The sequence below is a fragment of the Pelophylax lessonae genome (genome assembly GCF_965119305.1).
Source record: "Pelophylax lessonae genome assembly, chromosome: 8".
Lineage (NCBI taxonomy): Eukaryota > Metazoa > Chordata > Amphibia > Anura > Ranidae > Pelophylax > Pelophylax lessonae.
Window position 1 is genome coordinate 206,574,016 of NC_138775.1, and position 27,020 is coordinate 206,601,035.

At 45.4% G+C, this 27,020-nt stretch overlaps 1 protein-coding gene across 1 annotated transcript in view; it reads left to right on the forward strand.

The window, feature by feature from the left end:
• ANKRD45 (ankyrin repeat domain 45) overlaps nt 1–27,020 on the forward strand; it is a 119,131-nt gene that overhangs the window by 14,738 nt on the left and 77,373 nt on the right. The window contains exon 3 of the mRNA XM_082264746.1: nt 13,059–13,226. Within this exon, the coding sequence (XP_082120872.1) occupies nt 13,059–13,226 (168 nt within the window). The remainder of the gene's footprint in view (nt 1–13,058; nt 13,227–27,020) is intronic.

A 27,020-nucleotide genomic window follows, 5' to 3' on the forward strand; every position in this document is an offset into this window, starting at 1 on the left:
CATTTAACCCCAAATAATTCTTATTAGCTCATTCTTTCCCCTTTTCCCATGACCATTTTTTATTTTTACTGTTCATATTCTAATAGACCTTAAAAACCTTTGAATATAAGAATTGTAAAAAAAAAATAAAAAAAACGAAGAAAATACTTCTGATGGAAGACTCCAGGGAAAGGGAAGGCAACTGTGAGCAGGATGAACCTTAGATTTTGTTCACACAGGTGGCTAGGGGGAGTGGCATGATTGTTGAAAACAGGCACTTGATCCGCATTGTTATAGATCCCAACCCCCCCCCACCCTGATTGCCTATTGGCAAGTTACCATCGACCAGCAATCATGTCTGTATACATTGGCGCAGAAAATTGTAAATAGCATGTCACTTTTACCAGGGGGGACCACCGCCAAATGCACCCTATTCGTGTGAATATGACTGTGCTGCAGCCACTATGTAGTCACGAATGCGCAGAGTTGCAATGCGGTGCAGCTGGACTTCCAAAAAAAGAGAGGCATCTAGGAGATGGTATATTGGCTTCGAGCTGCCACTGCGCATTGCTTTTCAGAGTTGATAAAAAAAAAAAAAAAACAGAAGCGAATGTAAACGAGGCCTTAGTGTGGAGGTGTCCCATACTCATTTGTTGCCTTGCAAGGTGTACATCTTCTTTCATACTGCTCCAATAATAGCCAAAAAATTTACCAGCACAAAGCATTTCCTTTTCCAATATTTTATTAATTTACCCATCTTCCCTAAACAGTAACAATAGCTTACACGTTTCAGCCTATGTGGCCCTAATCAGAGCTTAATTACTCCATACAGGGCAGCAATTAATTCTTACCCACTATACGGCAGGCAGGGCGACACTCGTCAGTACATGCAAAACTCCAGTGAGCCTCAGTTTAGGGGTTGGGCACACGTTGGCATCTCTAGATTAGATGCTAGAGGACCTTGTGCTCACCTGGCTTCCTGTGGCCTATACGGACATTACAAAGTGCAAGTAATACCATGAAGTCCAATCTAGAGCAGACTATTTTAGTGTGCTTAGTGAGTGACAAACAAAAGCATCTTAAAGTATAACTAAAGAAAAAGTTTTTTTTTTTTTTTCGTTTTGGATAGAGTGGAGAGGGATTAGAACACCTGCCAGCTTTTATTTGGTCGGTTTGTCCCCCCATTAACAAGATTCACCCTCCCTATGTGTCCTGTAAAAGAAATTACCCAAATTTTGGGTTGTCCCAAGAAAAGTATTAGAGTGGAAATCTTCCAATAGGTACACTAGTTCTGGTGATCTGGGGGTCCCCAATAAATTCTCTTGATTTACAGGGGTTTCTTCTCACTTCTTGTTTGGCTATGAGATAGGAAATGAAGGGAAATCTCTGCAATGGGACACAGATGGCGAAAAACAATTTGGCAGGAGTTATAACCCTCCCTTGCTCTATCCAAAATGAAAAAAAAAAAGTTTTTCCTTTTTAGTTCTAATTTAATTTCTTCCAAATGTTTAATACATAAACCAGACTGTTGCATAACTAAGCCTGAAATATTCAAATTCTGCTAGCTGCATAGTAACAAATCCATTTTTAGAATTCTAAATGCTAGCTCAGCACATTTACATGTGTCAGTTGCAGTCTTTCTGGAATGGATTTTACAATTCTTACAGGTCCTAAGGAACTATTTTTTTATGGTATCCAGGCAGAGATGGGATAATTGATTTGTCTTTTTTTGCAGGAAGCAAAGAGAAAAAAAATCATCATGCTTTATCAAATTAAAGTTATTTTAAACCTCAGTTTTTAAGCACTTTCAGCAGCTGATTTATTAACTTACTGTAAATAGTAAAGGAGTGTGCATCGTCTTTATCTTTTAATCTTTGCCTTTGGTCTTAGGCCGGTGCCATGAGCACTGCCCCAGCTTTTCTATTTCAGGGTGGCTTCTTTTGCAGCATCTTATGCAGTGTCTTCATACACTGTGTGCAACCAAAGAAACACACAGCCCCATAGGCTAGGTTGGCAAGGTACTGCTCCTCTCCCTTCTCCAAGCTAATAAACTGACTCTAGACTGCACTGTCCACTGTTCGCTTGTTCTTGTGAAGACCAGAAGTTTGGGGAAGCAGCACAGAGAGAAGGAGCCAGGAGCACTGAAAGTTGTAAACTGCAAGTGCTAGGGTAGGAATTTTAACCAATATCTACTAGGAAATGTTTATTTTATTGTGCTCAATGTCAGTGGTGGTCCATTCATTAGGGGCGCAGGGGCGCCGCCCCCCCTATCCATGCGTCCGGCCCCCTAATCTACATGCAGGGTGCTGGACGCATGGATTCCAATAGGGGATTTTTTTATTTTTTGAAGCATGTGATTAGCGCCAGAGGCTTTAACAGGCTTTAAAAAAAAGGGTGGGCTCGGGGCGCAATAGCAAATAAATATTCGCTATTGTCACACTGATTCTCCTCCCAGCCAATCAGGAAGAGGGTTGTGAAACGCCTCTCCCCAAATTGGTTTGACGCCCCCCCCCCGAATTACCGAGCACCAGCTAGCACTGCTCAATGTGTTAAGATAAAAAGTACTTGTTGAATACAAGATTAATGCTTTATTGAATTCACTTAATTTTTCATTGGTGTGTGCAGAACTGTTATTTTACTATTTGGTAAATGTTGGAGCAGGTAATGACCTGACATTTTCTTATTTCTATCAGATATTGATAAGGTTGAGAGATGATTTTTCTTTTCCTGTAGTTTTTTTTTTTCCCTGAGAAAATCGATAACGGCAAACAGGCATATTCCAAAAAGAATCTTTACTAATACATAAATGATGGGTACCCACAAGTTAAATAGAGACCTCTGATGTTTCACCCACATAGGTGCTTACTCATTAAATGTGATATTGATATTCTATGAGTAAGCACCTGTGTTTGTGAAATGTGTCAGATTTCCATTTATCCCATGTGTAAACCTCATTTATGAATTAATAAAGAAATCTTTTGGAATATGCCGACATGTGGTTATTTATTTTAACAATTAACCTCCACTTGAAAGGATGACTAATGAATCGTTTGATGCATGTGTCTTTACAGAGGAAGACGTTCTAAGATTGCTGTCTAAAGTGAAGACAAATAAGTCACAGGGTCCTGATGATATACACCCAAAATTATTAGAAGAGCTTAGTGGTGAGCTGGCAAAACCATTAACAGATTTATTTAACCAATCATTAGTAACAGGAGTCGTCCCGGAAGATTGGAAATTGGCAAATGTCGTGCCCATTCACAAGAAAGGTAGTAGGGAGGAATCGAGCAACTCTAGACCAGTGAGTCTGACATCAATAATAGGCAAATTAATGGAAACCCTATTAAAGGATAGGATTGTGGAACATCTTAAATCCCATGGATTGCAAGATGAAAAACAACATGGGTTTACTTCAGGGAGATCATGTCAAACAAATCTTATAGATTTTTTTTGACTGGGTGACTAAAATAATAGATGGTGGAGGTGCAGTAGACATTGCATATCTAGATTTTAGTATGGCTTTTGACACTGTCCCACATAGAATATAACAATAAACTGCAGTCATTGAGCATGGACTCCCATATTGTTGAGTGGATTAGGCAGTGGCTGAGTGACAGACAACAGAGGGTTGTAGTCAATGGAGAACATTCAGAACAAGGTCATGTTACCAGTGGGGTACCTCAGGGATCTGTACTGGGACCAATTTTGTTTAATATCTTCATAAGTGATATTGCAAAAGGCCTCGATGGTAAGGTTTGTCTTTTTGCTGATGACACAAAGATATGTAACAGGGTTGATGTTCCTGGAGGGAAACGCCAAATGGAAAAGGATTTAGGAAAACTAGAAGAATGGTCAGAACTCTGGCAACTGAAATTTAATGTGGAAAAGGGCAAACCCAAGGGCAGAATATAGAATATTTGACACAGTCCTGACCTCAGTATCTGAGGAAAGGGATTTAGGAGTAATTATTTCAGAAGACTTAAAGGTGGGAAGACAATGTAATAGAGCAGCACGAAATGCCAGCAGAATGCTTGGATGTATAGGGAGAGGTATAAGCAGTAGAAAGAGAGAAGTGCTTATGCCGATGTACAGAACACTGGTGAGGCCTCACTTGGAGTATTGTGCGCAGTACTGGAGGCCATATCTCCAGAAGGATATAGATACTCTAGAGAGAGTTCAGAGAAGAGCTACTAAACTAGTACATGGATTGCAGGAAAAAAACTTACCAGGAAAGGTTAAAGGACCTTAACATGTATAGCTTGGAAGAAAGAAGAGACAGAGGGGATATGATAGAAACTTTTAAATACATAAAGGGAATCAACTCGGTAAAGGAGGAGAGCATATTTAAAAGAAGAAAAACTACCACAAGAGGACACAGTTTTAAATTAGAGGGGCAAAGGTTTAAAAGTAATATGAGGAAGTACTACTTTACTGAGAGAGTAGTGGATGCATGGAATAACCTTCCTGCAGAAGTGGTAGCTGCAAATACAGTGAAGGAGTTTAAGCATGCATGGGATAGGCATAAGGCTATCCTTCATATAAGATAGGGCCAGGGACTTTTCATAGGATTCAGATATATTGGGCAGACTAGATGGGCCAAATGGTTCTTATCTGCCGACACATTCTATGTTTTCTATGTTTCTATTTAGTGGTTGTTGATAACAAGCTGTACTAGCACCTGGCTGCAGTGGGCAAGCCTGGACTGAACAGGAGCGAACCTGTGCAATACAGTACATATTTTGTTTGGAATTTTCTTTTTTTATTACTTTATATTATAGAAAATGTAATAGAAGGTAATGGAACATGCAAAGGGAACACCCAAACCTCCAAAGGGGACAGCAACAGAGTTAGGAATCATAGCAGGGGGATCTTGCTGATGGAATAAACAAGAAAGTCAGGGACTGACTAATTTCACCAAGCACCACCTATAACTAAAGTAGTTTTGAGTTGACCTACATTTTACCCTTACAGGATTCTTGCATTCCAGCTCTGACTTACCAGTAGGTGGTCGGCATCAGGCAGCTGCAGAGAGACCAATGCTTACACATAGATAGCCTAGGTCCTTTCTGCAATGTGTGATGGAACTGAGGTTTTCTACTGCTAGTGATCAATTATGGAGAAATAAAAGTTATGCAAGTAAGACATTGCCCTTATACCATTTCACTGTACTCTCAATATATCTACCATATTGATGCTGGTTTTGGATGTCAATGTTGAGCATTTGGATATCAACCAGCTGTGGGTGTTGTTTAAACCCTGTCAACAAATTCAGTATAAAACAACGTAATCCACCTATACAGTACAGATTTAGGAGATCCATTTTCATATTTTTATATTGCATAAAAAATCTAGCACACAAGCCCAGTGGGTACTCAAGTGGCAAATATCACTTGGTACTAAAGCCAGTGAGATTAACATTAAATTATATATACAACAAATGGTACTAAAACCTGGATATTGGGGATCGACCAATTATCGGGGGCCGATATGCACTTTCCCCGGTATATCGGAATCCGCCCCTGAGGTTACTGATATTTCGGGAAAGTGCTGTACCGGAGTGATGCCTGCAGCTAGAGGCATCACCCCGGTACCAGTGTCCATAGCCAACGGGCGACTGTTTTGGAATGACAACTGATGCGGCTGAGAAGCCGCTCGGCTGTCTCCCCCCTCCCGCCGCCTTCCGTCGGCTCGCCCGGGTCTCCCATCCCACCGGGAGACCCGGGCATCCTACCTGCAGGGCTGCCGAAGAGAAGACCTGATCAAAGCCACATTCAACTCTGATCGGGTCTCCATGTAAAAAACCTGGAAGTGATGTCATGACATCACTTCCAGGTACTCGGCAGCAAATTAAAAAAAATGTGAGCATTCAAAACAGCCAAACCTGGCTTTTTGAATGCTTTTAAGTGCAGAGGAGGGGTTTGGGGTCTTTTAGACCCCCAGATCCCTCCACCAGAGTACCTGTGAAAAAAAATATCGGTATCGGCAATAAAAAAACGATATCGGTCCATCACTACTGGATATACCATTGAAGAATACGCAGTGGGCGGTTATTAGGGCTGGGGAATATAATCGAAAGATCGATGCATCGCGATTCGACCCTTCGCGATTCTGCATCGATGCGGGCTGCCGGCATAATCGATTATACGAAATGACGTCATCAGCCGCGGCCACGCCCTATCGCGCAAGGGAAAAAAAATCACAAGATCGCAGGATCGGCAGCTGATTGGTGGGTTAGTGGCGGGAGCTTAATAAAAAGGCTCCGACCCTCCCCTTCCGCCTCTTAGACCCGGGCCGAGGCGCAGCAAGACATCCCCCGCATGTATCGGCGTCCCACCTGCGGCCTAGAAGCCAGCCAGCCAGCCATCCAAGCCAGAAGCCGCCAGTCCAGTGAGTCCACACACAGGAGCGAGGAGCCCCAAGTGCGTCCCCATCGCAGCCAGCCAGCGCCGCCAGCCTCACCGTAGCCGACAGGCCCTGGAGGCCCAGCCGCCACGCCACTGCCAGTGACGCCTGCCGCCCGCCACAGAGCCCAGAGAGCAGCACAGCACCTGTCCTCCTCTGCAATGCAGTGCACAACAACCCACACAGTCACACAGCAGGTATGTCCGAACAAATAATTGTGTAATCATTCATGGGGGTCTCTCGTCTGTATCTCTGGGGGATGTCTGTGATGGGGGGGCCTGGGACAGGGGACGGTCGGTCGGGGCCCGGGGGTACTGTTCTGCTGTGGCAGTCTGGCAGCCAGGGGGGTCAGTCAGTGTCAGTGGGGGCCTGGGGGTCTCTGTCAGTGTCAGTCAGCTATGGGGGTCTGGGCAAGGGGGGGACTCACTCACTGTTTGTCAGTGCTGTGGGGGATTGGGGAAGGTGTGGGGGACATCCAGGTCTCTGTCAGTGTGGGGGTCTGGGCAAGGGGGGGGGGGATTCACTCTCACTCAAGTGTTTGTCAGTGCTGTGGGGGATTGGTGATTTACTCAAGGTTTAAGCTTTAGTTGATGATTTACTCTGTCAAGGGTTTTCCTTCCTCTAATGGTGGCTTTGGCTTGGCTTCAGTTGGGTTTAATCGTGGTAGAGACAGAGACTGTCTGCAGGACAGGTAACGTTTTCTGTAAAGTAAGTGACATAAAAGTGACATAAGTGAATTGATAAGCTTAAAGCTTATATTTGTAACTCCCCTCTAGCAGCCAATCCATCAACTCACTTGAGTTGACTGGCAGTTGCAGAGGGAAACAAACATCACGGTGAACATGGAAGTTATGCAGCAGTGCACTATTGCCAGGTTCACCCTTGATGTTTGCTACTAGTCAGGAAGTGCTCTGTTTTGTAGAGGACAGGTTATGGCACACCTGGAATTTATTGCAATGCATATTCACATAAAAGGATTTATATATAATGTTTTGTGGGAATTTATGATGACCATTTTCACAAGAATATTAGCTTGGCTGGCTGGCTGGCTTCTTCTATCTTGGCTTGCCTTAAAGTACAACTATAGGCCAAACTTTATCCAAAATCCAAAAAGTTTGGCCTTTAGTTGTACTTTAAATGGTGGTAGGCCTGGCTTATATTAATATTTTCTTTTATGAAGCAGTAAACTGCACTACTACAGTTTTTTTCTAATTTTACTGTTACTTCTAGTAAAATACTAGTGTTGTTGTCTGTCTCTGCTATGCTGTTTGCATTTTCAGACCTTCCTATATGTTTGCAGTGCAAGTGCACTAAAGTATGCAGGGCTTGCAGGCCATGACAGGGTCCAGGAAAGTGTCCTTTGAAGCAAATGAAAATAAAAAGGATTCTTTTATTTGTGACTGCTTGATTGTTTGTTTTGATAAAGTTTTGAAAACCATTGGGCAGTGGGCTGGGCATGGGCATTGGGCAATAATCGTGATGCATCGCGGAATCGAATCGTATCGAATCGCGACCCTAATAATCGTAATCGCATCGAATCGTGAGGTAAGTGAAGATGCACAGCCCTAGCGGTTATGATTTCAATCTGATCGAGCCAAGGGGTTTGGAGCAAATTTATGGTGAAAGTGTGATGAGCAGCATTATTTACAGCCATGGCCAAAAGTTGTGAGAATGACACAAATATTAATTTTCACAAAGTCTGCTGCCTCAGTTTTTATGATGGCAATTTACATATACTCCAGAATGTTATTAGGAGTGATCAGATGAATTGCAACTAATTGCAAAGTCCCTCTTTGCTATGAAAATTTACTTGATCCCATTAAAAAAAAAAAATCCACTGCATTTGTGAAAAAGGCTTCAGGGCGCCCAAGAAAGTCTAGCAAGCCCAAGTCTCCTACAGTTGATTGTGGGATCGGGGCACCACCAGTGCAGAGCTTGCTCAGGAATGGCTGCAGGCAGGTGTGAGTGCATCTGCACCCACAGTGAGGCGAAGACTTTTGGAGGATGGCCTGGTGTCAAGAAGGGCAGAAAATAAGCCACTTCTCTCCAGGAAAAACATTAGGGACAGACTGATATTTTTCAAAAAGTACAGGGATTGGACTGCTAAGGACTGGGGTAAAGTAATTATTTCTGATGAATCCCCTTTTCCATTGTTTGGGGCATCCGGAAAAAACCTTGTCGGGAGAAGAAAAGGTGAGCATTACCATCAGTCCTGTTTCATGCCAACAGTAAAGCATCCCGAGACCAATCATGTGTGGGGTTTCTTCCCAGCCAAGGGAGTGGGCTTACTCACATCTTTGCCTAAGAACACAGCCATGAATAAAGAATGGTACAAAAACATCCTCTGACAGTAACTTCTCCCAACCATCCAAGAACAGCTTGGTGACAAACAATGCATTTTCCAGCATGATGGAGCACCTTGCCATAAGGAAAAAGTGATAACTAAGTGGCTTGGGGAACAAAACATTATAATTTTGGGTCCATGGCCTAGAAACTTCCCAGACCTTGATCCCACTGAGAACTTGTGGTCAATCCTCAAGAGGCAGGTGAGAAAAAAAAAAAAAAAACAGAAATTCTGACAAAATCTAAGCATTGATTTTGCAAGACTGTGCTGCCATTAGTCAGGATGTGGCCCAGAAGTTGATTGACAGCACGCCAGAGCGAATTGCAGAGGTCTTGAAAAAAAAGGGTCAACACTGCAAATATTGAGTCTTTGCAAATGTGGCCATTACATTGCCTTTCATACAATAATTCATATTTGTTGCATCATGTAGCCTTCTAACTGCACAATAACTTTTTATTCTCTAGATTTTATTATCAGCTATAAAATGTATGATCACCTTAACGTTTATATATAGGGATGTGGAACAAAGTTCTAAAGGCATACTTTGCTCCAGAATTATAAAAAGGTACAGCTGTAGTAAACAGTGTCTACGCATAGGACAAAATAAGGGTCAGTCTTTACAAGAAAGGTAGTATGGTTTTCTTTACACAGAAATATCAACGTGTTATCAAGACTGCACAAACTACACCGAACAAAATTATTAACGCAACACTTTTGTTTTTGCCCCCATTTTTCATGCACTGAACTCAAAAATCTAAGACTTTTTCTATGTACACAAAAGGCCTATTTCTCTCAAATATTGTTCACAAATCTGTCTAAATCTGTGTTAGTGAGCACTTCTCCTTTGCTGAGATAATCCATCCACCTCACAGGCATGGCATATCAAGATGCTGATTAGACAGCATGATTATTGCACAGGTGTGCCTTAGGCTGGCCACAATAAAGGCCACTCTAAAATCTGCAGTTTTACTAAATTGGGGGGGAAGGGGGGTCCCAGTCCCAGGGGGGTCTGAAAACCAGTCAGTATCTGGTACAACCACCATTTGCCTCATGCAGTGCAACACATCTCCTTCGCATAGAGTTGATCAGGTTGTTGATTGTGGCCTGTGGAATGTTGGTCCACTCCTCTTCACATTAATGTGTGAAGTTGCTAGATTTTGGCACGACCTGGAACATGCTGTCATATATGCCAATCCAGAGCATCCCAAACATCAAAGGGTGACATGTCCGGTGAGTATGCTGGACATGCAATAACTAAGATGTTTTCAGCTTCCAGCAATCGTGTACAGATCCTTGCAACATGGGGCTGTGCATTATCATGCTGCAACATGAAGTGATGGTCGTGGACAACAATGAGCTTTAGGATCTCATCACGGTATCTCTGTGCATTCAAACTCCATCAATACAATGCACCTGTGTTTGCTGTCCATAACATATGCCTGCCCAAAACATACCCCACTGCCACCATGGGCCACTCGATCCACAATTTTGACATCAGTAAACTGCTCACCCACACAACGCCATACTTGCTGTCTGCCATCCGTCCTGTAGAGTGAAATATGTGAAGAGGACACCTCTCCAAAGTGCAAGAATGTGAGCATTTGCCCACTCAAGTCGGTTACAACGACAAACTGAAGTCAGGTCGAGACCCTGATGAGGATGACGAGCATGCAACTGAGCTTCCCTGAGACGGTTTCTGACAGTTTGTGGCCTTTTGTGGCCAGCCTAGGGCACACGAGCAAATGCGTTCTGATCAGCATCTTGATATGCCACGCCTGTGAGGTGGATGGATTATCTCGGCAAAGAAGAAATGCTGACTTACAAAGATTTAGACAGATTTGTGAACAATATTTGAGAGAAATAGGCCTTTTGTGTACATAGAAAAAGTCTTAGATCTTTGAGTTCAGCTCATGAAAAATGGGGGCAAAAACAAAAGTGTTACGTTTAAAATTGTGTTCAGTGTAACAAAGTTAAAGAACTATTGTTTTTTTTTTTTTTTTTAAGTATTTGTTTCCAATGGGGAAAGAACATGCAGTACTTTGTCCCATCTTCCTAGGAGCCCTGTGACAATAGCTGCAATGCTGGACAGGGTGCCCAGGGTGCCCCCCCCCCCCCCCCTTGGCGCACAACTGCCCGACACCACAAATAGCAAGGAGATGGCTGCTTTACTAGCAAGCACCTGTCCCTGGATCCCTGCACTTGTCCAAGGCAAGCACCAGCAAAGACAATACCTGTAGGCATGTCCCTCTACATTCCTTGCATCATTGCTGGCCAGGGGAAAATGCTGGGAGATCCAGATAGCTTGCTAACAAAGCAGGGGTTTCTTTACCTACTGCAGTGTTCAGTGGCTGTGCACCGGGGGGGGCACCCTGTCTGACATTGCAGCTAGTGTTGTAGGACAAGCTAGGAAGCAAGCACAAGGTACTACACGCTCTTGGTCCCTTTGGGAACTACAGTGCCTTGCGAAAGCATTCGCCCCCCTTGAACTTTGCGACCTTTTGCCACATTTCAGGCTTCAAACATAAAGATGTAAAACTGTAATTTTTTGTGAAGAATCAACAACAAGTGGGACACAATCATGAAGTGGAACGAAATTTATTGGATATTTCAAACTTTGTTAAATAAAAAACTGAAAAATTGTGCATGCAAAATTATTCAGCCCCTTTACTTTCAGTGCAGCAAACTCTCTTCAGAAGTTCAGTGAGGATCTCTGAATGATCCAATGTTGACCTAAATGACTAATGATGATAAATAGAATCCACCTGTGTGTAATCAAGTCTCCGTATAAATGCACCTGCACTGTGATAGTCTCAGAGGCCCGTTTAAAGCGCAGAGAGCATCATGAAGAACAAGGAACAGACCAGGCAGGTCCGAGATACTGTTGTGGAGAAGTTTAAAGCCGGATTTGGATACAAAAAGATTTCCCAAGCTTTAAACATCCCAAGGAGCACTGTGCAAGCGATAATATTGAAATGGAAGGAGTATCAGACCACTGCAAATCTACCAAGACCTGGCCGTCCCTCTAACCTTTCAGCTCATACAAGGAGAAGACTGATCAGAGATGCAGCCAAGAGGCCCATGATCACTCTGGATGAACTGCAGAGATCTACAGCTGAGGTGGGAGACTCTGTCCATAGGACAACAATCAGTCGTATACTGCACAAATCTGGCCTTTATGGAATAGTGGCAAGAAGAAAGCCATTTCTTAAAGATATCCATAAAAAGTGTTGTTTAAAGTTTGCCACAAGCCACCTGGGAGACACACCAAACATGTGGAAGAAGGTGCTCTGGTCAGATGAAACCAAAATCAAGCTTTTTGGCAACAATGCAAAACGTTATGTTTGGCATAAAAGCAACACAGCTCATCACCCTGAACACACCATCCCCACTGTCAAACATGGTGGTGGCAGCATCATGGTTTGGGCCTGCTTTTCTTCAGGAGGGACAGGGAAGATGGTTAAAATTGATGGGAAGATGGATGGAGCCAAATACAGGACCATTCTGGAAGAAAACCTGATGGAGTCTGCAAAAGACCTGAGACTGGGACGGAGATTTGTCTTCCAACAAGACAATGATTCAAAATATAAAGCAAAATCTACAATGGAATGGTTCACAAATAAACATATCCAGGTGTTAGAATGGCCAAGTCAAAGTCCAGACCGGAATCCAATCGAGAATCTGTGGAAAGAACTGAAAACTGCTGTTCACAAACGCTCTCCATCCAACCTCACTGAGCTCGAGCTGTTTTGCAAGGAGGAATGGGCAAAAATGTCAGTCTCTCGATGTGCAAAACTGATAGAGACATACCCCAAGCGACTTACAGCTGTAATTGCAGCAAAAGATGGCGCTACAAAGTATTAACTTAAGGGGGCTGAATAATTTTGTACGCCCAATTTTTCAGTTTTTTATTTGTTAAAAAAGTTTGAAATATCTAATAAATTTTCGTTCCACTTCATGATTGTGTCCCACTTGTTGTTGATTCTTCACAAAAAATTACAGTTTTATATCTTTATGTTTGAAGCCTGAAATGTGGCAAAAGGTCGCAAAGTTCAAGGGGGCCGAATACTTTCGCAAGGCACTGTAAATACTGTAAAAATAAAAGTGATACTTATTTTTTTTTTAATTATTATAAAGCTTCTCTGACTTTTTCAGAGAAATCATCCCACATCACTTTTTGAACTATGAAGCAGTTGCATTATTTTATAAGCAAAGTATGAAGTTTAAATGCACACAAAACAAACACTTTTTTCTCCAATTTGTTCCCTGCAAATGTATTTTTCTGTGGAATGCTATAGTGCTTCATTTAACAAGCCTGTAATTTCTTCTGTTCCAGGTTACCTGCCATTGCATTGTGCTGCGGCGTGGGGTCATCTAGAGGTATTAAAGACTATAGTAGAACTAGGAGGCGATATCTTGCTATTAAATTTCCGAGGAGAAAAGGCATGTGATATCGCTGTCAGATACAACAAGACAGACTGTGCTAATTTTCTCCAGTGGGCTGGTGAGTGATTCTCTTCCCATACCTACTTTCCTATTTTAGGGATAAGCATAATGGTTGTCATACATGAAGTAATTTTATTTATGATCCTATTTTCATACAATTATTGTCCAGGAGAAAATATGCTCGATCATCCACTAATTCAAATTGTTAGATATCATTAGACCATGTACTCAAAACCAATGGAAAGCTAGTTTGGAATAGGATATTAGGAACTGGTTGTCTCATCATTTACAAAAAAAAAAAATAACTTTATATACTTGTACACTAGTGCTTTATTTTTGGTACAAAATAAACAATTTGCATTTTCTTCTTTTTTTTTTTTTTTATACAGAAGAATATATAATTAAGGCTCCTTTCACACGGCCGCTCCGTGTGAAAGGTCCGCTGCGGGACTTTTTTTTTTTTTTTTTTCCACGGAGCGGATGACATTTCTGTCATCCGCTCCGTGTGCCCGCATATCATCCCATCTGTTTGCGGATGATATGCGGACATAATGTAAGTATATGGCACTGCGGATGTCAGCGGATGACACCGCTGACATCCGATTTTCCTTCCTTTCCGTTTTTTACACGGAAGGAAAAATGGGGTTCTGTTCCATTCGTAAAAACGGAACAGAACTGAAAGGAGGAAAATCGGGTGTCAGCGGATGGTATTCCGCTGACATCCGCAGTGCCATTCACTTACATTATGTCCGCAAATCATCCGCAAACGGATTGGATGATTTGCGGACACACGGAGCGGCCGTGTGAAAGGAGCCTTATAGTATTCAGAACATAAATGTGTTATGTATAAATAAAAACAAAATATTGCTAACATTTGATAAATTAAGTTTTTGTTTTTAGTTTACTAAATGTTGCTTTTAAATTTGTCTTGATTGAAAAAATCATGTCAAACCCCTTGTCACTCAAAATAATATAATTGACAAATTTATAAACAAGCACTGATAGGTCTACTTTTCTACAGTCGGATTTACCAGACCAATCAAAATAATTTCAATTAAAATAATCAGCTTTGCGCAAAATCAATCAATGACAGTTTCCTTTCTATAATTCATGGATTCATGCTGTGTGATCCTGTGAAGAATCCTTTAATCCAGTGGTTCTCAATTCCGGTCCTCGGGACCCACCAACAGGCCAGGTTTGCAAGATAACTAAATTACATCACAGGTGATCTCATTTGCTGCTCAGTGATTGCAGTATTCTAGTCTGCATCCCCCAAGGTAATACTTAAAATCTGGCCTGTTAGTGGGTCCCGAGGACCAGAATTGAGAACCACTGCTTTAATCATATTGATTATATGGCCACCATAATGGCAATTGAGGCTATTTTTCCCTAGAATCTCAGTGTTAAGCTGGTGTAGAGCTACCCCCTAAACGGGCGCTGGATTTTTCGGTCCCCCTTCTCCTGTGCAGCCAGGCAATAAACATATTCGGCAAGCACTCATCAATCAATAATCTAGTCCATAGACTTGGTTTTTATAATTTATTAGGGGATTTAACTTGGACGGGGGTTAGGGAGATATGGGATGCCCAGAACTGGCTTCAAAGCACAAACTGTGTGGATAACTGGAGTATTTGTAGCTGCCGACTTAAAAAAAAAAAAACAAAAAAAAAACTTTTTTGAGACAGTTGGCTTTTTAATCGAAATTACGCTGTGTATTATTTTATTATGATGTTAGTAAGACATATACCATGAAGGGGCTGCCCATTCTTCGGGCATGTAGTTATATAATTACATATGATCTTGGGTAATCGGCCACTGGTGTACAAATGCTTCCTCTTTACATAGTGAGCCACTTATGCACATTGAGTAAGTTCCTGTTGTTAAATACTCTTCACATGGGGGTCATACTCTGACCCATTTCCTACTTAATTAGCACATTATGGTGTGTGGTTTAAAGACAGAACATGATAAAGCTGTGCTATGTGTTAGACATGAGGAAGAAGATGTGGAAATAGCCATAGTTGTATGTAAAGGACGTGCTAGGTGAATAGTCACAGAGTAGGTGTGACATATTCTTTAGCTGTTTTTAATAATGAAGTATAGTTATAGGAGTTAAAGTGTATATAAAGCAAAACTTTTTTAAAAGTTTTTGAAATTCAATAATGTTAAAATTCTTGTAATTTTCTGCTTGTGCTCCATTGTTGATATATCCCTTCACTTCCTGTCCTTGAGCCACAATAGGAAATGAAGGAAAATCTCTCCAAATTTAGGGTAAATCACCTCCTAAGTGGTTGACACCAAAAAAGGTACCCTTAGTGGAAGTATGAAACAAAAAAAAAAAAGATGTTCCAGGTGAGCGAGTTTAGTTAACCACTTCAGCTCTGGAATGTTTTACCCCCTTCCTGACCAGGCTGTTTTTTGTGATACCGCACTGCGTTGCTTTAACTGCCAATTGCGTGGTCGTGCAATGCTGCACCCAAATAAAATTGATGTTTTCTTTTCCCCCAAATAGAGCTTTCTTTTGGCGGTATTTGATCACTTGTGCGGTTTGTATATTTTGCACTATAAACAAAAAAACCCCCAAAATTTTGAAAAAAAAAAAACAATATTTATTTTATTTTCTTCTATAAAATATACCCAATAAAAAAAATGTAAAAAATCTAATGTTCCGAATAAGTGTATGTATATTGATTCGTTTGCGCAAAAGTTATAGCGTCTACAAACTATCGTATACATTTATGGACTTTTTATTTATTTTTTATTGTTTTTACTAGTAATGGGGGCGATCAGCGATTTTTAGCGGGACTGCGACATTGCAGTGAACAAAAAAAATGCACTTTTACTGAATAATATATATATATACACACACACACACACAATATATACACACAGTGCCTTGCAAAAGTATTCGGCCCCCTTGAACTTTGCGACCTTTTGCCACATTTCAGGCTTCAAACCTAAAGATATAAAACTGTAATTTTTTGTGAAGAATCAACAACAAGTGGGACACAATCATGAAGTGGAATGAGATTTATTGGATATTTCAAACTTTTTTAACAAATAAAAAACTGGAAAATTGGGCGTGCAAAATTATTCAGCCCCCTTAAGTTAATACTTTGTAGCGCCACCTTTTTCTGCGATTACAGCTGTAAGTCGCTTGGGATATGTCTCTATCAGTTTTTCACATCGACAGACTGAAATTTTTGCCCATTCCTCCTTGCAAAACAGCTCAAGCTCAGTGAGGTTGGATGGAGAGCGTTTGTGAACAGCAGTTATCAGTTCTTTCCAGAGATTCTCGATTGGATTCAGGTCTGGACTTTGACTTAGCCATTCTAACACCTGGATATGTTTATTTGTGAACCAATCCATTGTAGATTTTGCTTTATGTTTTGGATCATTGTCTTGTTGGAAGACAAATCTCGGTCCCAGTCTCAGGTCTTTTGCAGACTCCATCAGGTTTTCTTTTTTTTTTATAAAAACAAACGTTTATTGGGTTCACAAAAAAGAGTTAACACATACAGTCAACATATCGAGTCACAGCACAGCATCAATATATAAAACAACGTGACATCATAAGGCATAAGCAGCATGCAAAAAAAAAATTAAAGAGAACCAGCGACATGGGTGGGGTAAGAGGGTGCAGCATATAGAAATACAGATCAGCAGGCGGTGAGAATACACAGCCCCACATCGCCCAGGAAAAAGAACAAAGAGGCATGGAACTCACAACAAAACAAGTAATCACCCAGGGGAACAAGTGTCAGAGACCTGTAGCCAACTGTCCCAGACCTTGTGATAGCTGCCAAGAGAACCCCGGCTAGTGTATATGACCTTCTTATAGGGTAAGGATTGATTAACGTCAGCCTTCCACATAGCCAAATCCGGCCACCCAGGCTGGATCCACGTGCGGGCAATCAGTTTTCTTGCACTAAAGAGGGTTTCATGGAGGAATTTAATGGTATGTTTATCAGCATCCTCATCGGAGATTATACCCAGCAGGCAGATCTTAGGATCCAGTGAGACAGGAGAACCCATGCGGTCATGTAAGAAACGGACCACTTGCGCCCAGAATCCCTGGATGCGGGGGCAGTGCCACAACAAATGCCCAAAGGTACCCGGAGACAATAGACACTTGGGGCACGTAGGGTCTCTGGAGGGAGCAAATATAGCTATTCTATCGAGGGAGAGGTACACTCTATGCAGTATGTACACCTGTGTTATGCCCCATACACACGTGCAGATTATCTGCAGACTTTTGTCTGCAGACTTACCTTTTCTATGTAGTGCAAGGGCCTGCCGGATTGCATACAAATTGAAAGTATTTAGGTTTGAGCTCATATTATATGGTTTTGGTAAGTCTGCAGACAAAAGTCTGCAGATAATCTGCACGTGTGTATGGGGCATAAGTCTATCGGACAGCTTGGGTGAGACAAGCTTACAGGCCCCAAGGGCTTCCGTCCAGTCATCATCGTCAAGATCGCCCGTGTCGTCAGTCCAGGGAGGGCGAACACCGAACGCCAGGGTCATGGCCGATTTGGACGTCAGCATCTCGTACAAAAGAGAGATAAGCTTACGGGAGTCAGAGCTAGTCAGGACATCCAGCAGGTCAACCGTGGGCAAGTCCGGGTAACGGCCCCCAAACTGAGCATGAAGGGCATGCCGAAGTTGATAGTAGCGATAGTACATGGTGGGGGGAAGGTCAAAGTCAGTCCGCAACTGGGAAAAGGGCCAGAGCGCTCCCCCACGCAGTACATGGGAAAGATACAAGACCCCCTTGGTCATCCACAGTCCAGGGTCCGGCAGTTGTAGTAATTCAGTTAAGTGTCTATTAAACCACAGGGGAGTCTTAGCGTGGAACAGCGGGTCACCCGTCTTGGACAGAGCCAAATCCCATATACTCCTATAATGAGAAGAGACAGCGCTCGACACCTGGGCGTTTGAGGGCCCGCCAGCTCCCCTAAGAACATCGCAGATGGGGTGAGGACTCGAGGCCAGGGCAGGGGGACAGGCCAAGGCCATGTACCTGGAAGCATCCAGATCGTTAATATGATAGAAGTGAGACAATTGAGATGCAAGGTAGTACGCCCCAAAGTCAGGGACAGCAAGTCCCCCCAATGCAGTGGGCTTCGTAGCGTGACGCCAAGCCAGTTTGTGTCTACTGGGGCCCCACACGAAAGACTTCAGCAAGCGTTCAAGGATCGCAAAATATTTATAAGGGATATACGTAGGGGAATGCCACAAAGCATATAGGATTTTGGGCAGAAGGATCATTTTAATTAAATTTACGCGACCCATCAGGCCGATGGGGAGGCGGGACCAGATTTGAGTGTTATGCTTAACCAGGGAGTACAAGGGTTTAATATTAAGAGCGATATAGTCTGCAAAAGTACGGGAAAGGTATACTCCCAGGTGTTTAAGAGTAGAGACGCGCAGCAACGGCAGAAGGGACTGTTCCTGTGACTGGGGGAAAACATCCAGGGACAAAATCTGCGATTTATCCCAGTTGATGGTCAGGCCCGAGAACCCACCAAAGGTAGTGATGAGGTCCAGGACCATAGACAGGGAGGGGCCAGGGTCAGCTAGGTAAAGGATCATATCATCGGCATAAAGACCTATTTTATCAAGGTGGTCGCCACGACGGAGGCCAACGATAGCGGGGTGTGGACGTATGTCAATGGCGAGGGGCTCGACCGCTATATGCATATAGCAGCGGGGAGATCGGGCAACCCTGCCGAGTTCCTCTAGAAAGAGGAAATGACCTGGAAGTATGACCATTCGCCACCACTCTAGCACAAGGACGATGGTAGAGGATGGTCAACCACTTCACAAATTTAGGCCCGAAACCGAAACGCCCCAGACATTGCCACAAGTAGTGCCACTCCCCCGAGTCAAAGGCCTTGGCAGCATCCTAGGACACTAAGACTCGGGTAACTACGAGATCATGCGTCGCCTGTACATTCATGAATAAACGCCGCGTGTTGCACGCTGTGTTTTTGGAAGGCATAAAGCCCGTTTGATCCGGGTGTATAAGGGAGTGAACAACCTTATTAAGTCGCAGAGCTAGTTTCTTGGCTAGGATTTTAATGTCACACTGAAGGAGGGAAATGGGACGGTAAGATTCAGGAAACGCGGGGTCTTTGCCGGGCTTGGGTATAAGGACAATCAGGGCTTCATTCATGGACATAGGACTGTCTGCAGCCTCAAACATAGCATTATAAACCTCAAGGAGTTTGGGGGCCAAGGTCTCCGAATACAGAGAATAGAACTCGGCTGGGAGGCCATCTGATCCCGGGGCCTTAGCCCGCGCAAAACAAGAAAGGGCCTCAACAATGTCGGCAACCGACAGGGGGGCATCAAGGGCAGACGTCTGCTCGGGGGATAAAGTAGGGAACGTAATAGAGTCAAGTAGTGCTGTTAAATCCGAAGGGGGGTACTGCACTTTGGACGTGTAGACGTCCTAGAAGAAGGAGGCGAATTCCTCCGCAACCGCAGATGGGTCCGCAGGATCCCCGGAAGTAAGCTGGTGAAGGGAAATAACAACCGGGGGCTTGTCGTGAAGATGAGCCAAGTAAGCGAGAAGCTTACCCGCCTTCTCACCGAACTCAAACACCCGTTGCTTACAAAAGAAAAGCTTGCGATTAGTGCGTTCCCGACAGAGCTGCTCCACCGCCATCGTCTGCAAATTCAAGTCCGCGAGTAACTCCGGGGAAGGCGCAAGGGCATATTGATTCTCAATCGCCTCAAGTTGGCGCTCCGTGGAGGAGTACTCTGCCCGGGAAGACCTCTTAAATCTGGAAATGCGCTCTGACAAGAGCATTTTAGCGTGAAGTTTGAACGCCTCCCACACCAGCAGGGGGGAGGCGGTAAGGTCATTGTTAGCAAAGAAGTGCGTCCATTCCTCCCCAAGGCCGTCCAACCCCGGGACCACAGAGAGCCAGAAGGGATTCAGGCGCCAGTGGCTCCGCGGAGGGCCAGGAAAGGAGGACAAAGATACCCAGTACGGGGCATGATCAGAGAGCAGGCGGGGCCCAAACCCCGCAGTCCTTAGACCAGGCGTCAGTGAGCGTGATAGCCAAATGGAGTCAATTCTCGACATGGAGGAATGGGTGGCAGAGTAGCAGGATTAGGCACGAGTGGTGGGATAGAGACGTCTCCAGGTGTCAACCAAGTCGAAATCAGTAAGCAGTCTACTAAATCTAGTGTCAGGCACAGGGGCGGTCCCCACCAGGGAGGGGCCCTGTCTGTCCAGCATGGGATTAGATACCATATTGAAGTCCCCTAACCATATTGAAGGGATGGAGGGGAACTTAGCCATAAAGTCAAAGCCCACTGTAAGGAGGGGGGCAGCATAAGGGGGTGGCACATACCAGGCCAGAATCAAAACTTCCCGACCACCAATCACCCCCCGGACAAAAACATACCTGCCCTGAGGGTCCGTGAGCACATTCCCCGCCTGGAAAGGAGTATATTTGGATATGAGTAGGGAAACCCCCCTCGAGTACGAGGAGTAAGTGGCTTGAAACGACCAACCAATCCATGGATGACGCAATGCCCGCAGCAGGTGGTCATCAGCGTGCGTCTCAACTAGGACCATAATATCAGCATGCTGGTCTTTCAAGTAGGATAGGACGACAGAACGTTTAATCCTGTCCCGCACCCCACGGACATGCCAGGTAAGGATTTTTAGAGAGGCCATCTTAACAAAAACAAGGCAGGAGCAGGCAAGGGAAGTGGGAGGACCCCCAGCGCAGGCAGCAACGCCCACCCCATCCACGTGCGACAAACAGAAATGACAATATAGTGCATGAAATGGAAGACATAAAAAGGTGAACCCAAATAGAAACACATGAGCAGGAACAAACAAGTCCCAAATACAGTAACCCACCCGGCTCCGCACAAACGCCAACACGTTGGAGCATCGGCCCAGAACAAACAGTAAAAAAGTAAAAAGTTGTGCATACATGAAAGAAACCAGCAGGTCGAGCCGGGCCAACAGGGGCCACGGATCGCCGGCTGGGGCACCAGGCTTAACAGTAGTACCCCCCAAAACAGAGGGAAACAGGGGCGAACATTCTCCGAAGGGAGAGCCCAGATCCAAGGCCCTGTAACAGTGTGAGTCATCAAACGTAGAAGGACATCGTGAGCCAGATACATCCCGGGCTGCAAGCAGGCAGTGTTCCGAACCGAAGGGATGGAGGAGGCCCACCGGAACCCCAGTGTAGTTCACCTCCCTCACCCCAGCCAAATGAGAGAACAGGTTCACACAGCAGAGAGGCATAGCCATAGGGTGAGGGAGTGAGGCAGCCAGGCAGGGAAAGGTCCGTTCCATAGGAAAAAGGGCATGGGCGGAGGGTCTGCACAGAACACAGCCAGGCAGGGAATCCCGCATCCTGCAACAGAGAGGCATGTCCATAGGAATATGCTTACATTCAGGCGGGAAGCACAGCAGGTGGAGAAGTTGGTGGAAATCAGGAACGGCAGGATACAGGGACATCAACTATACAAGAAGGCATAAGGTAGCGGGAAATGACAATGGAACACAGCATCACGGAAGGCCATCCAGCCAGGCCACTGCAGAATCAGGATCCTCGAAGAATCTCACTCTATCTTCAGCAACCACGTGCAGTCTCGCAGGATACAACATGGAGAACTTGAGATTGCGGGTACGCAATCGACGTTTAACCTCAGTGAATTGGCTGCGCTGATTTTGAACAGCCGCAGAAAAATCAGGGAATGCCATAACAGTGTGGTTATCCATGGGAATGTTGCCCTTCTCCTGGGCAAGGCGAAGCACAGCATCCCTGTCCTTGTAGTTAAGGAATCGGGCTATAAAGACCCGCGGTGGGGCACCCTGGGGGGGTCGCTTAGCTGGCATCCTGTGGGCTCTTTCCACCACAAAATCCTGGGAGAAGGCGGCACGGCTGTACGTAGTGACCAACAGGTTCTCCAGGAAAGTGGCAGGGTCGGCGCCCTCCGAACCCTCTGGAAGACCGATAAAGCGTACATTATTCCGTCTAGCACGGTTTTCCAGGTCATGTTGTTTAAAGTACAATTGTGCAATGTCCCTGGAGGCCTGTTCCACCGACGTGCGGACCGGAGGGAGTTCATCCTCCACCACACCCAAACGTTCCTCCACCTCGGTCATCCGCCCCTTGAGTTTCTGCATGTCCTGGCGGATCAGCGAGATATCTACCTTAACCTCCTTGATTTTTGAGGTTAGGGTGGCCTGGCAGTGCAAAATATCATCTAGGATCTTACCGCTGTCCGAGACCTGCGCGGCCGGTGTCATGGTCTTACCTTCTTGCTGTTCTCCTTAGTTTGACATGTGCTGGCGGCCATCTTGGTTTCTGGGTTTCTTGTAGCCTCCCACCCTGCGGCTCCTCCTTCCCACTGGGAGGAGCTGGATGCCTAGCTCATATACAGTGGGTACGGAAAGTATTCAGACCCCCTTAAATTTTTCACTCTTTGTTATATTGCAGCCATTTGCTAAAATCATTTAAGTTCATTCTTCTTCCTCATGAATGTACACATAGCACCCCATACTGACAGAAAAACACAGAATTGTTGACATTGTTGCAGATTTATTAAAAAAGAAAAACTGGAATATCACATGGTCCTAAGTATTCAGACCCTTTGCTCAGTATTTAGTAGAAGCCCCCTTTTGATCTAATACAGCCAGGAGTCTTTTTGGGAAAGATGCAACAAGTCTTTCACACCTGGATTTGGGGATCCTCTGCCATTCCTCCTTGCAGATCCTCTCCAGTTCTGTCAGGTTGGATGGTAAACGTTGGTGGACAGCCATTTTTAGGTCTCTCCAGAGATGCTCAATTGGGTTTAAGTCAGGGCTCTGGCTGGGCCATTCAAGAACAGTCACGGAGTTGTTGTGAAGCCACTCCTTCGTTATTTTAGCTGTGTGCTTAGGGTCATTGTCTTGTTGGAAGGTAAACCTTCGGCCCAGTCTGAGGTCCAGAGCACTCTGGAGAAGGTTTTTGTCCAGGATATCCCTGTACTTGGCCGCATTCATCTTTCCCTCGATTGCAACCAGTCGTCCTGTCCCTGCAGCTGAAAAACACCCCCACAGCATGATGCTGCCACCACCATGCTTCACTGTTGGGACTGTATTGGACAGGTGATGAGCAGTGCCTGGTTTTCTCCACACATACCGCTTAGAATTAAGGCCAAAAAGTTCTATTTTGGTCTCATCAGACCAGAGAACCTTATTTCTCACCATCTTGGAGTCCTTCAGGTGTTTTTTAGCAAACTCCATGCAGGCTTTCATGTGTCTTACACTGAGGAGAGGCTTCCGTCGGGCCACTCTGCCATAAAGCCCCGACTGGTGGAGGGCTGCAGTGATGGTTGACTTTCTACAACTTTCTCCCATCTCCTGACTGCATCTCTGGAGCTCAGCCACAGTGATCTTTGGGTTCTTCTTTACCTCTCTCACCAAGGCTCTTGTCCCCCAATAGCTCAGTTTGGCCGGACGGCCAGCTCTAGGAAGGGTTCTGGTTGTCCCAAACGTCTTCCATTTGAGGATTATGGAGGCCACTGTGCTCTTAGGAACCTTAAGTGCAGCAGAAATCTTTTTGTAACCTTGGCCAGATCTGTGCCTTGCCACAATTCTGTCTCTGAGCTCTTCAGGCAGTTCCTTTGACCTCATGATTCTCATTTGCTCTGACATGCATTGTGATCTGGAAGGTCTTATATAGACAGGTGTGTGGCTTTCCTAATCAAGTCCAATCAGTATAATCAAACACAGCTGGACTCAAATGAAGGTGTAGAACCATCTCAAGGATGATCAGAAGAAATGGAAAGCACCTGAGTTAAATATATGAGTGTCACAGCAAAGGGTCTGAATACTTAGGACCATGTGATATTTCAGTTTTTCTTTTTTAATAAATCTGCAACAATGTCAACAATTCTGTGTTTTTCTGTCAGTATGGGGTGCTATGTGTACATTCATGAGGAAGAAGAATGAACTTAAATGATTTTAGCAAATGGCTGCAATATAACAAAGAGTGAAAAATTTAAGGGGGTCTGAATACTTTCCGTACCCACTGTATATAGGAGGTCTGTGGCTTCAGTTCCTTGCTTGGTCCTCCTGTGTTCACATGCTTCTAAGACTGCTGCTGCTGGTTCCTGATCCTGGCTTCGTCTGACTACCCTGCTGGTTCCTGATCCTGGCTTCGTCTGACTACCCTGCTGGTTCCTGACCTCTGGCTTCGCAAGGACTCTGCCTCGGTTTCGCCTTCCGTTTGGACTTTTGCTTTACAGCTTGATTTTCAATAAAGCCTTCTTATTTTCACTTATCTGTTGTTGTACGTCTGGTTCATGGTTCCGTGACATTAGGACCAAGCCATGAATTTTGACGGTACAGGGCCTTCCTCGCTACTCACGCTGGTTGCCAGACTTGATCAGCAGGATCACCTGTTGGGTCGGTTCGCCGTGGCGTTGCAAACCCTGCTTGAACGCACGGCTCATTTCTCTCCCGTTGCCAATGGGTCGGTTGTCGCTCCTGGGCCCGCTCCTACTGCCGCACCGGTTGTTGCGCCAGAGTCTACCCCGACACCTGTTGTTGCGCCTGCGGTGTTTCGGGGTATGACCGGTTCTGCCCCCCTTCCACAGCGCTTTGGGGGAGAGCCAAATCAGTGCCGAGGTTTCCTTAACCAGGTGGGCATTTATTTCGAGTTGCTGCCACATGCCTTTCCTACTGAGAGATCAAAGGTGGGCTTCTTAATTTCGCTGCTCTCGGACAAGGCCTTGGCCTGGGCTAGTCCTTTATGGGAGAACAACAATCCGGTGGTTGCCGAGTTTTCCGGTTTTGTTGCTTCTCTTCGGAGGGTATTCGATGTGCCGGCTCGTGCTGCCTCTGCTGCGAAGCTCCTTATGTCCATCAGACAGGGTTCACGATCCGTAGCTGAATACGCCATTGAGTTTCGTACCCTGGCAGCAGAGGTGGGCTGGAATAATGAGGCTCTGGTCGCTGCTTTCTCTCATGGTCTCTCGGATGCCTTGAAGGATGAGGTTGCAGCTAAGGACCTACCAGTGGAGCTCGAGTCTCTTATTTCTTTCTTGATTTTGATTGACACCAGACTCAGGGAGAGACCTTCCTTTAAGGAGAGTTTGCGGAGACCTCCTAACAGATTGGCGCCTACCTTTGCTGTCCCACCCGTGCCTCCCTCTCCTCCCACGCCTCCTGGGGATGACTTGGCTGGGGGTGAGCCCATGCAGCTGGGCTTTGCTCGCCTGTCCGAGGGGGAGAGGGTACTCCGAAGACGCGAGGGTCGATGCATGTACTGTGGTCTCGGTGGGCATTTTCGGTTGGCATGTCCGAACCGTCCGGGAAACGCTCGCACCTGAGATCCTGTCGGGGGCAGATCTTGGGTGGAGTCTCCTCGTCCCCGGTTTCCCGTGTTGACAAACCACTGATTACTGTTGTCCTCTCCTGGGTCGGGGGCTCAGTGACGACCCAGGCGTTGGTGGACTCTGGTGCTGGTGGTTTGTTCATTGATAGTGTGTTCGCTGCCGCCAATTCCATTCCTCTGCAGGCCCGAGGTTCTCCACTGGCTCTTGAGGCGATAGACGGCAGACCCCTTCTGCCGCCACACGTGACTCATGAGACCCTTCCAGTGGGGATAGCCATTGGTGCCGTTCACAGAGAGTCGGTCTGCTTCCAGGTTATTTCGTCTCCACACTACTCGGTGGTCTTGGGGTACCCCTGGCTCCAGAAGCATAATCCGACTTTCGATTGGAGATCGGCCGAGATTCTCTCGTGGTCACCGCAGTGTGGGGCTAGTTGCATCCATGGGCCTGTCAAGTTGCTGTGTACTTCCTCGGACTCTCTGTTGCCTCCTGAATACGAGGAGTACCGGGATGTATTCGATAAGGTGCGCGCGGTTGCCCTACCTCCGCACCGCCCATACGATTGTGCCATTGAGTTACAACCTGGTGCCGTTCCTCCTCATGGCAAGGTCTATCCACTGTCGGTAGCGGAGAATGAGGCCATGGAGGAGTACGTGAAGGAGGCGCTTTCACGCGGACACATTCGCAAATCCTCGTCCCCGGCAGGGGCTGGATTTTTTTTTGTGAAAAAGAAGGGCGGTGAGTTGAGGCCTTGCATCGATTACAGGGGTCTCAATCGCATCACGATCAAGAACGCTTACCCGATACCCTTGATTTCCGAGCTGTTCGATCGCCTTAAAGGGGCCACAGTCTTTACCAAACTCGACCTGAGGGCGGCATATAACCTCGTAAGGATCAAGGCGGGCGATGAGTGGAAGACCGCGTTTAACACCAGGACCGGTCATTATGAATCCTTGGTTATGCCCTTCGGGTTATGCAATGCGCCCGCAGTCTTTCAGGAATTCATTAACGATGTTTTCCGTGACCTGTTGCAGCAGTGTGTGGTGGTCTATTTGGATGACATCTTGGTATATTCTGAATCCATGGAGACCCACATTCTGGATGTCAGACGAGTGTTGCAACGGTTACGAGAGAACAAGCTGTTCGGTAAGCTTGAGAAATGCGAATTTCACCAATCCCAGGTAACCTTCTTAGGTTACATCATTTCCGCTGAGGGGTTCTCCATGGATCCTGAGAAGGTTTCGGCTGTCTTACAGTGGCCCCAGCCCAGTGGTCTTCGCTCCCTGCAGCGCTTTTTGGGCTTCGCCAATTATTATCGGAAGTTCATCAGGGACTTTTCAATGCTAGCCAAGCCTCTCACGGATCTGACCAGGAAGGGCAGTAATTCCCAGGTCTGGCCGCTCAAGGCCATCCGAGCTTTTGAGGCTCTAAAGTCCGCCTTTGTGTCGGCTCCGATTCTGTCGCATCCCAACCCTGGGTTGCCCTTTGTCCT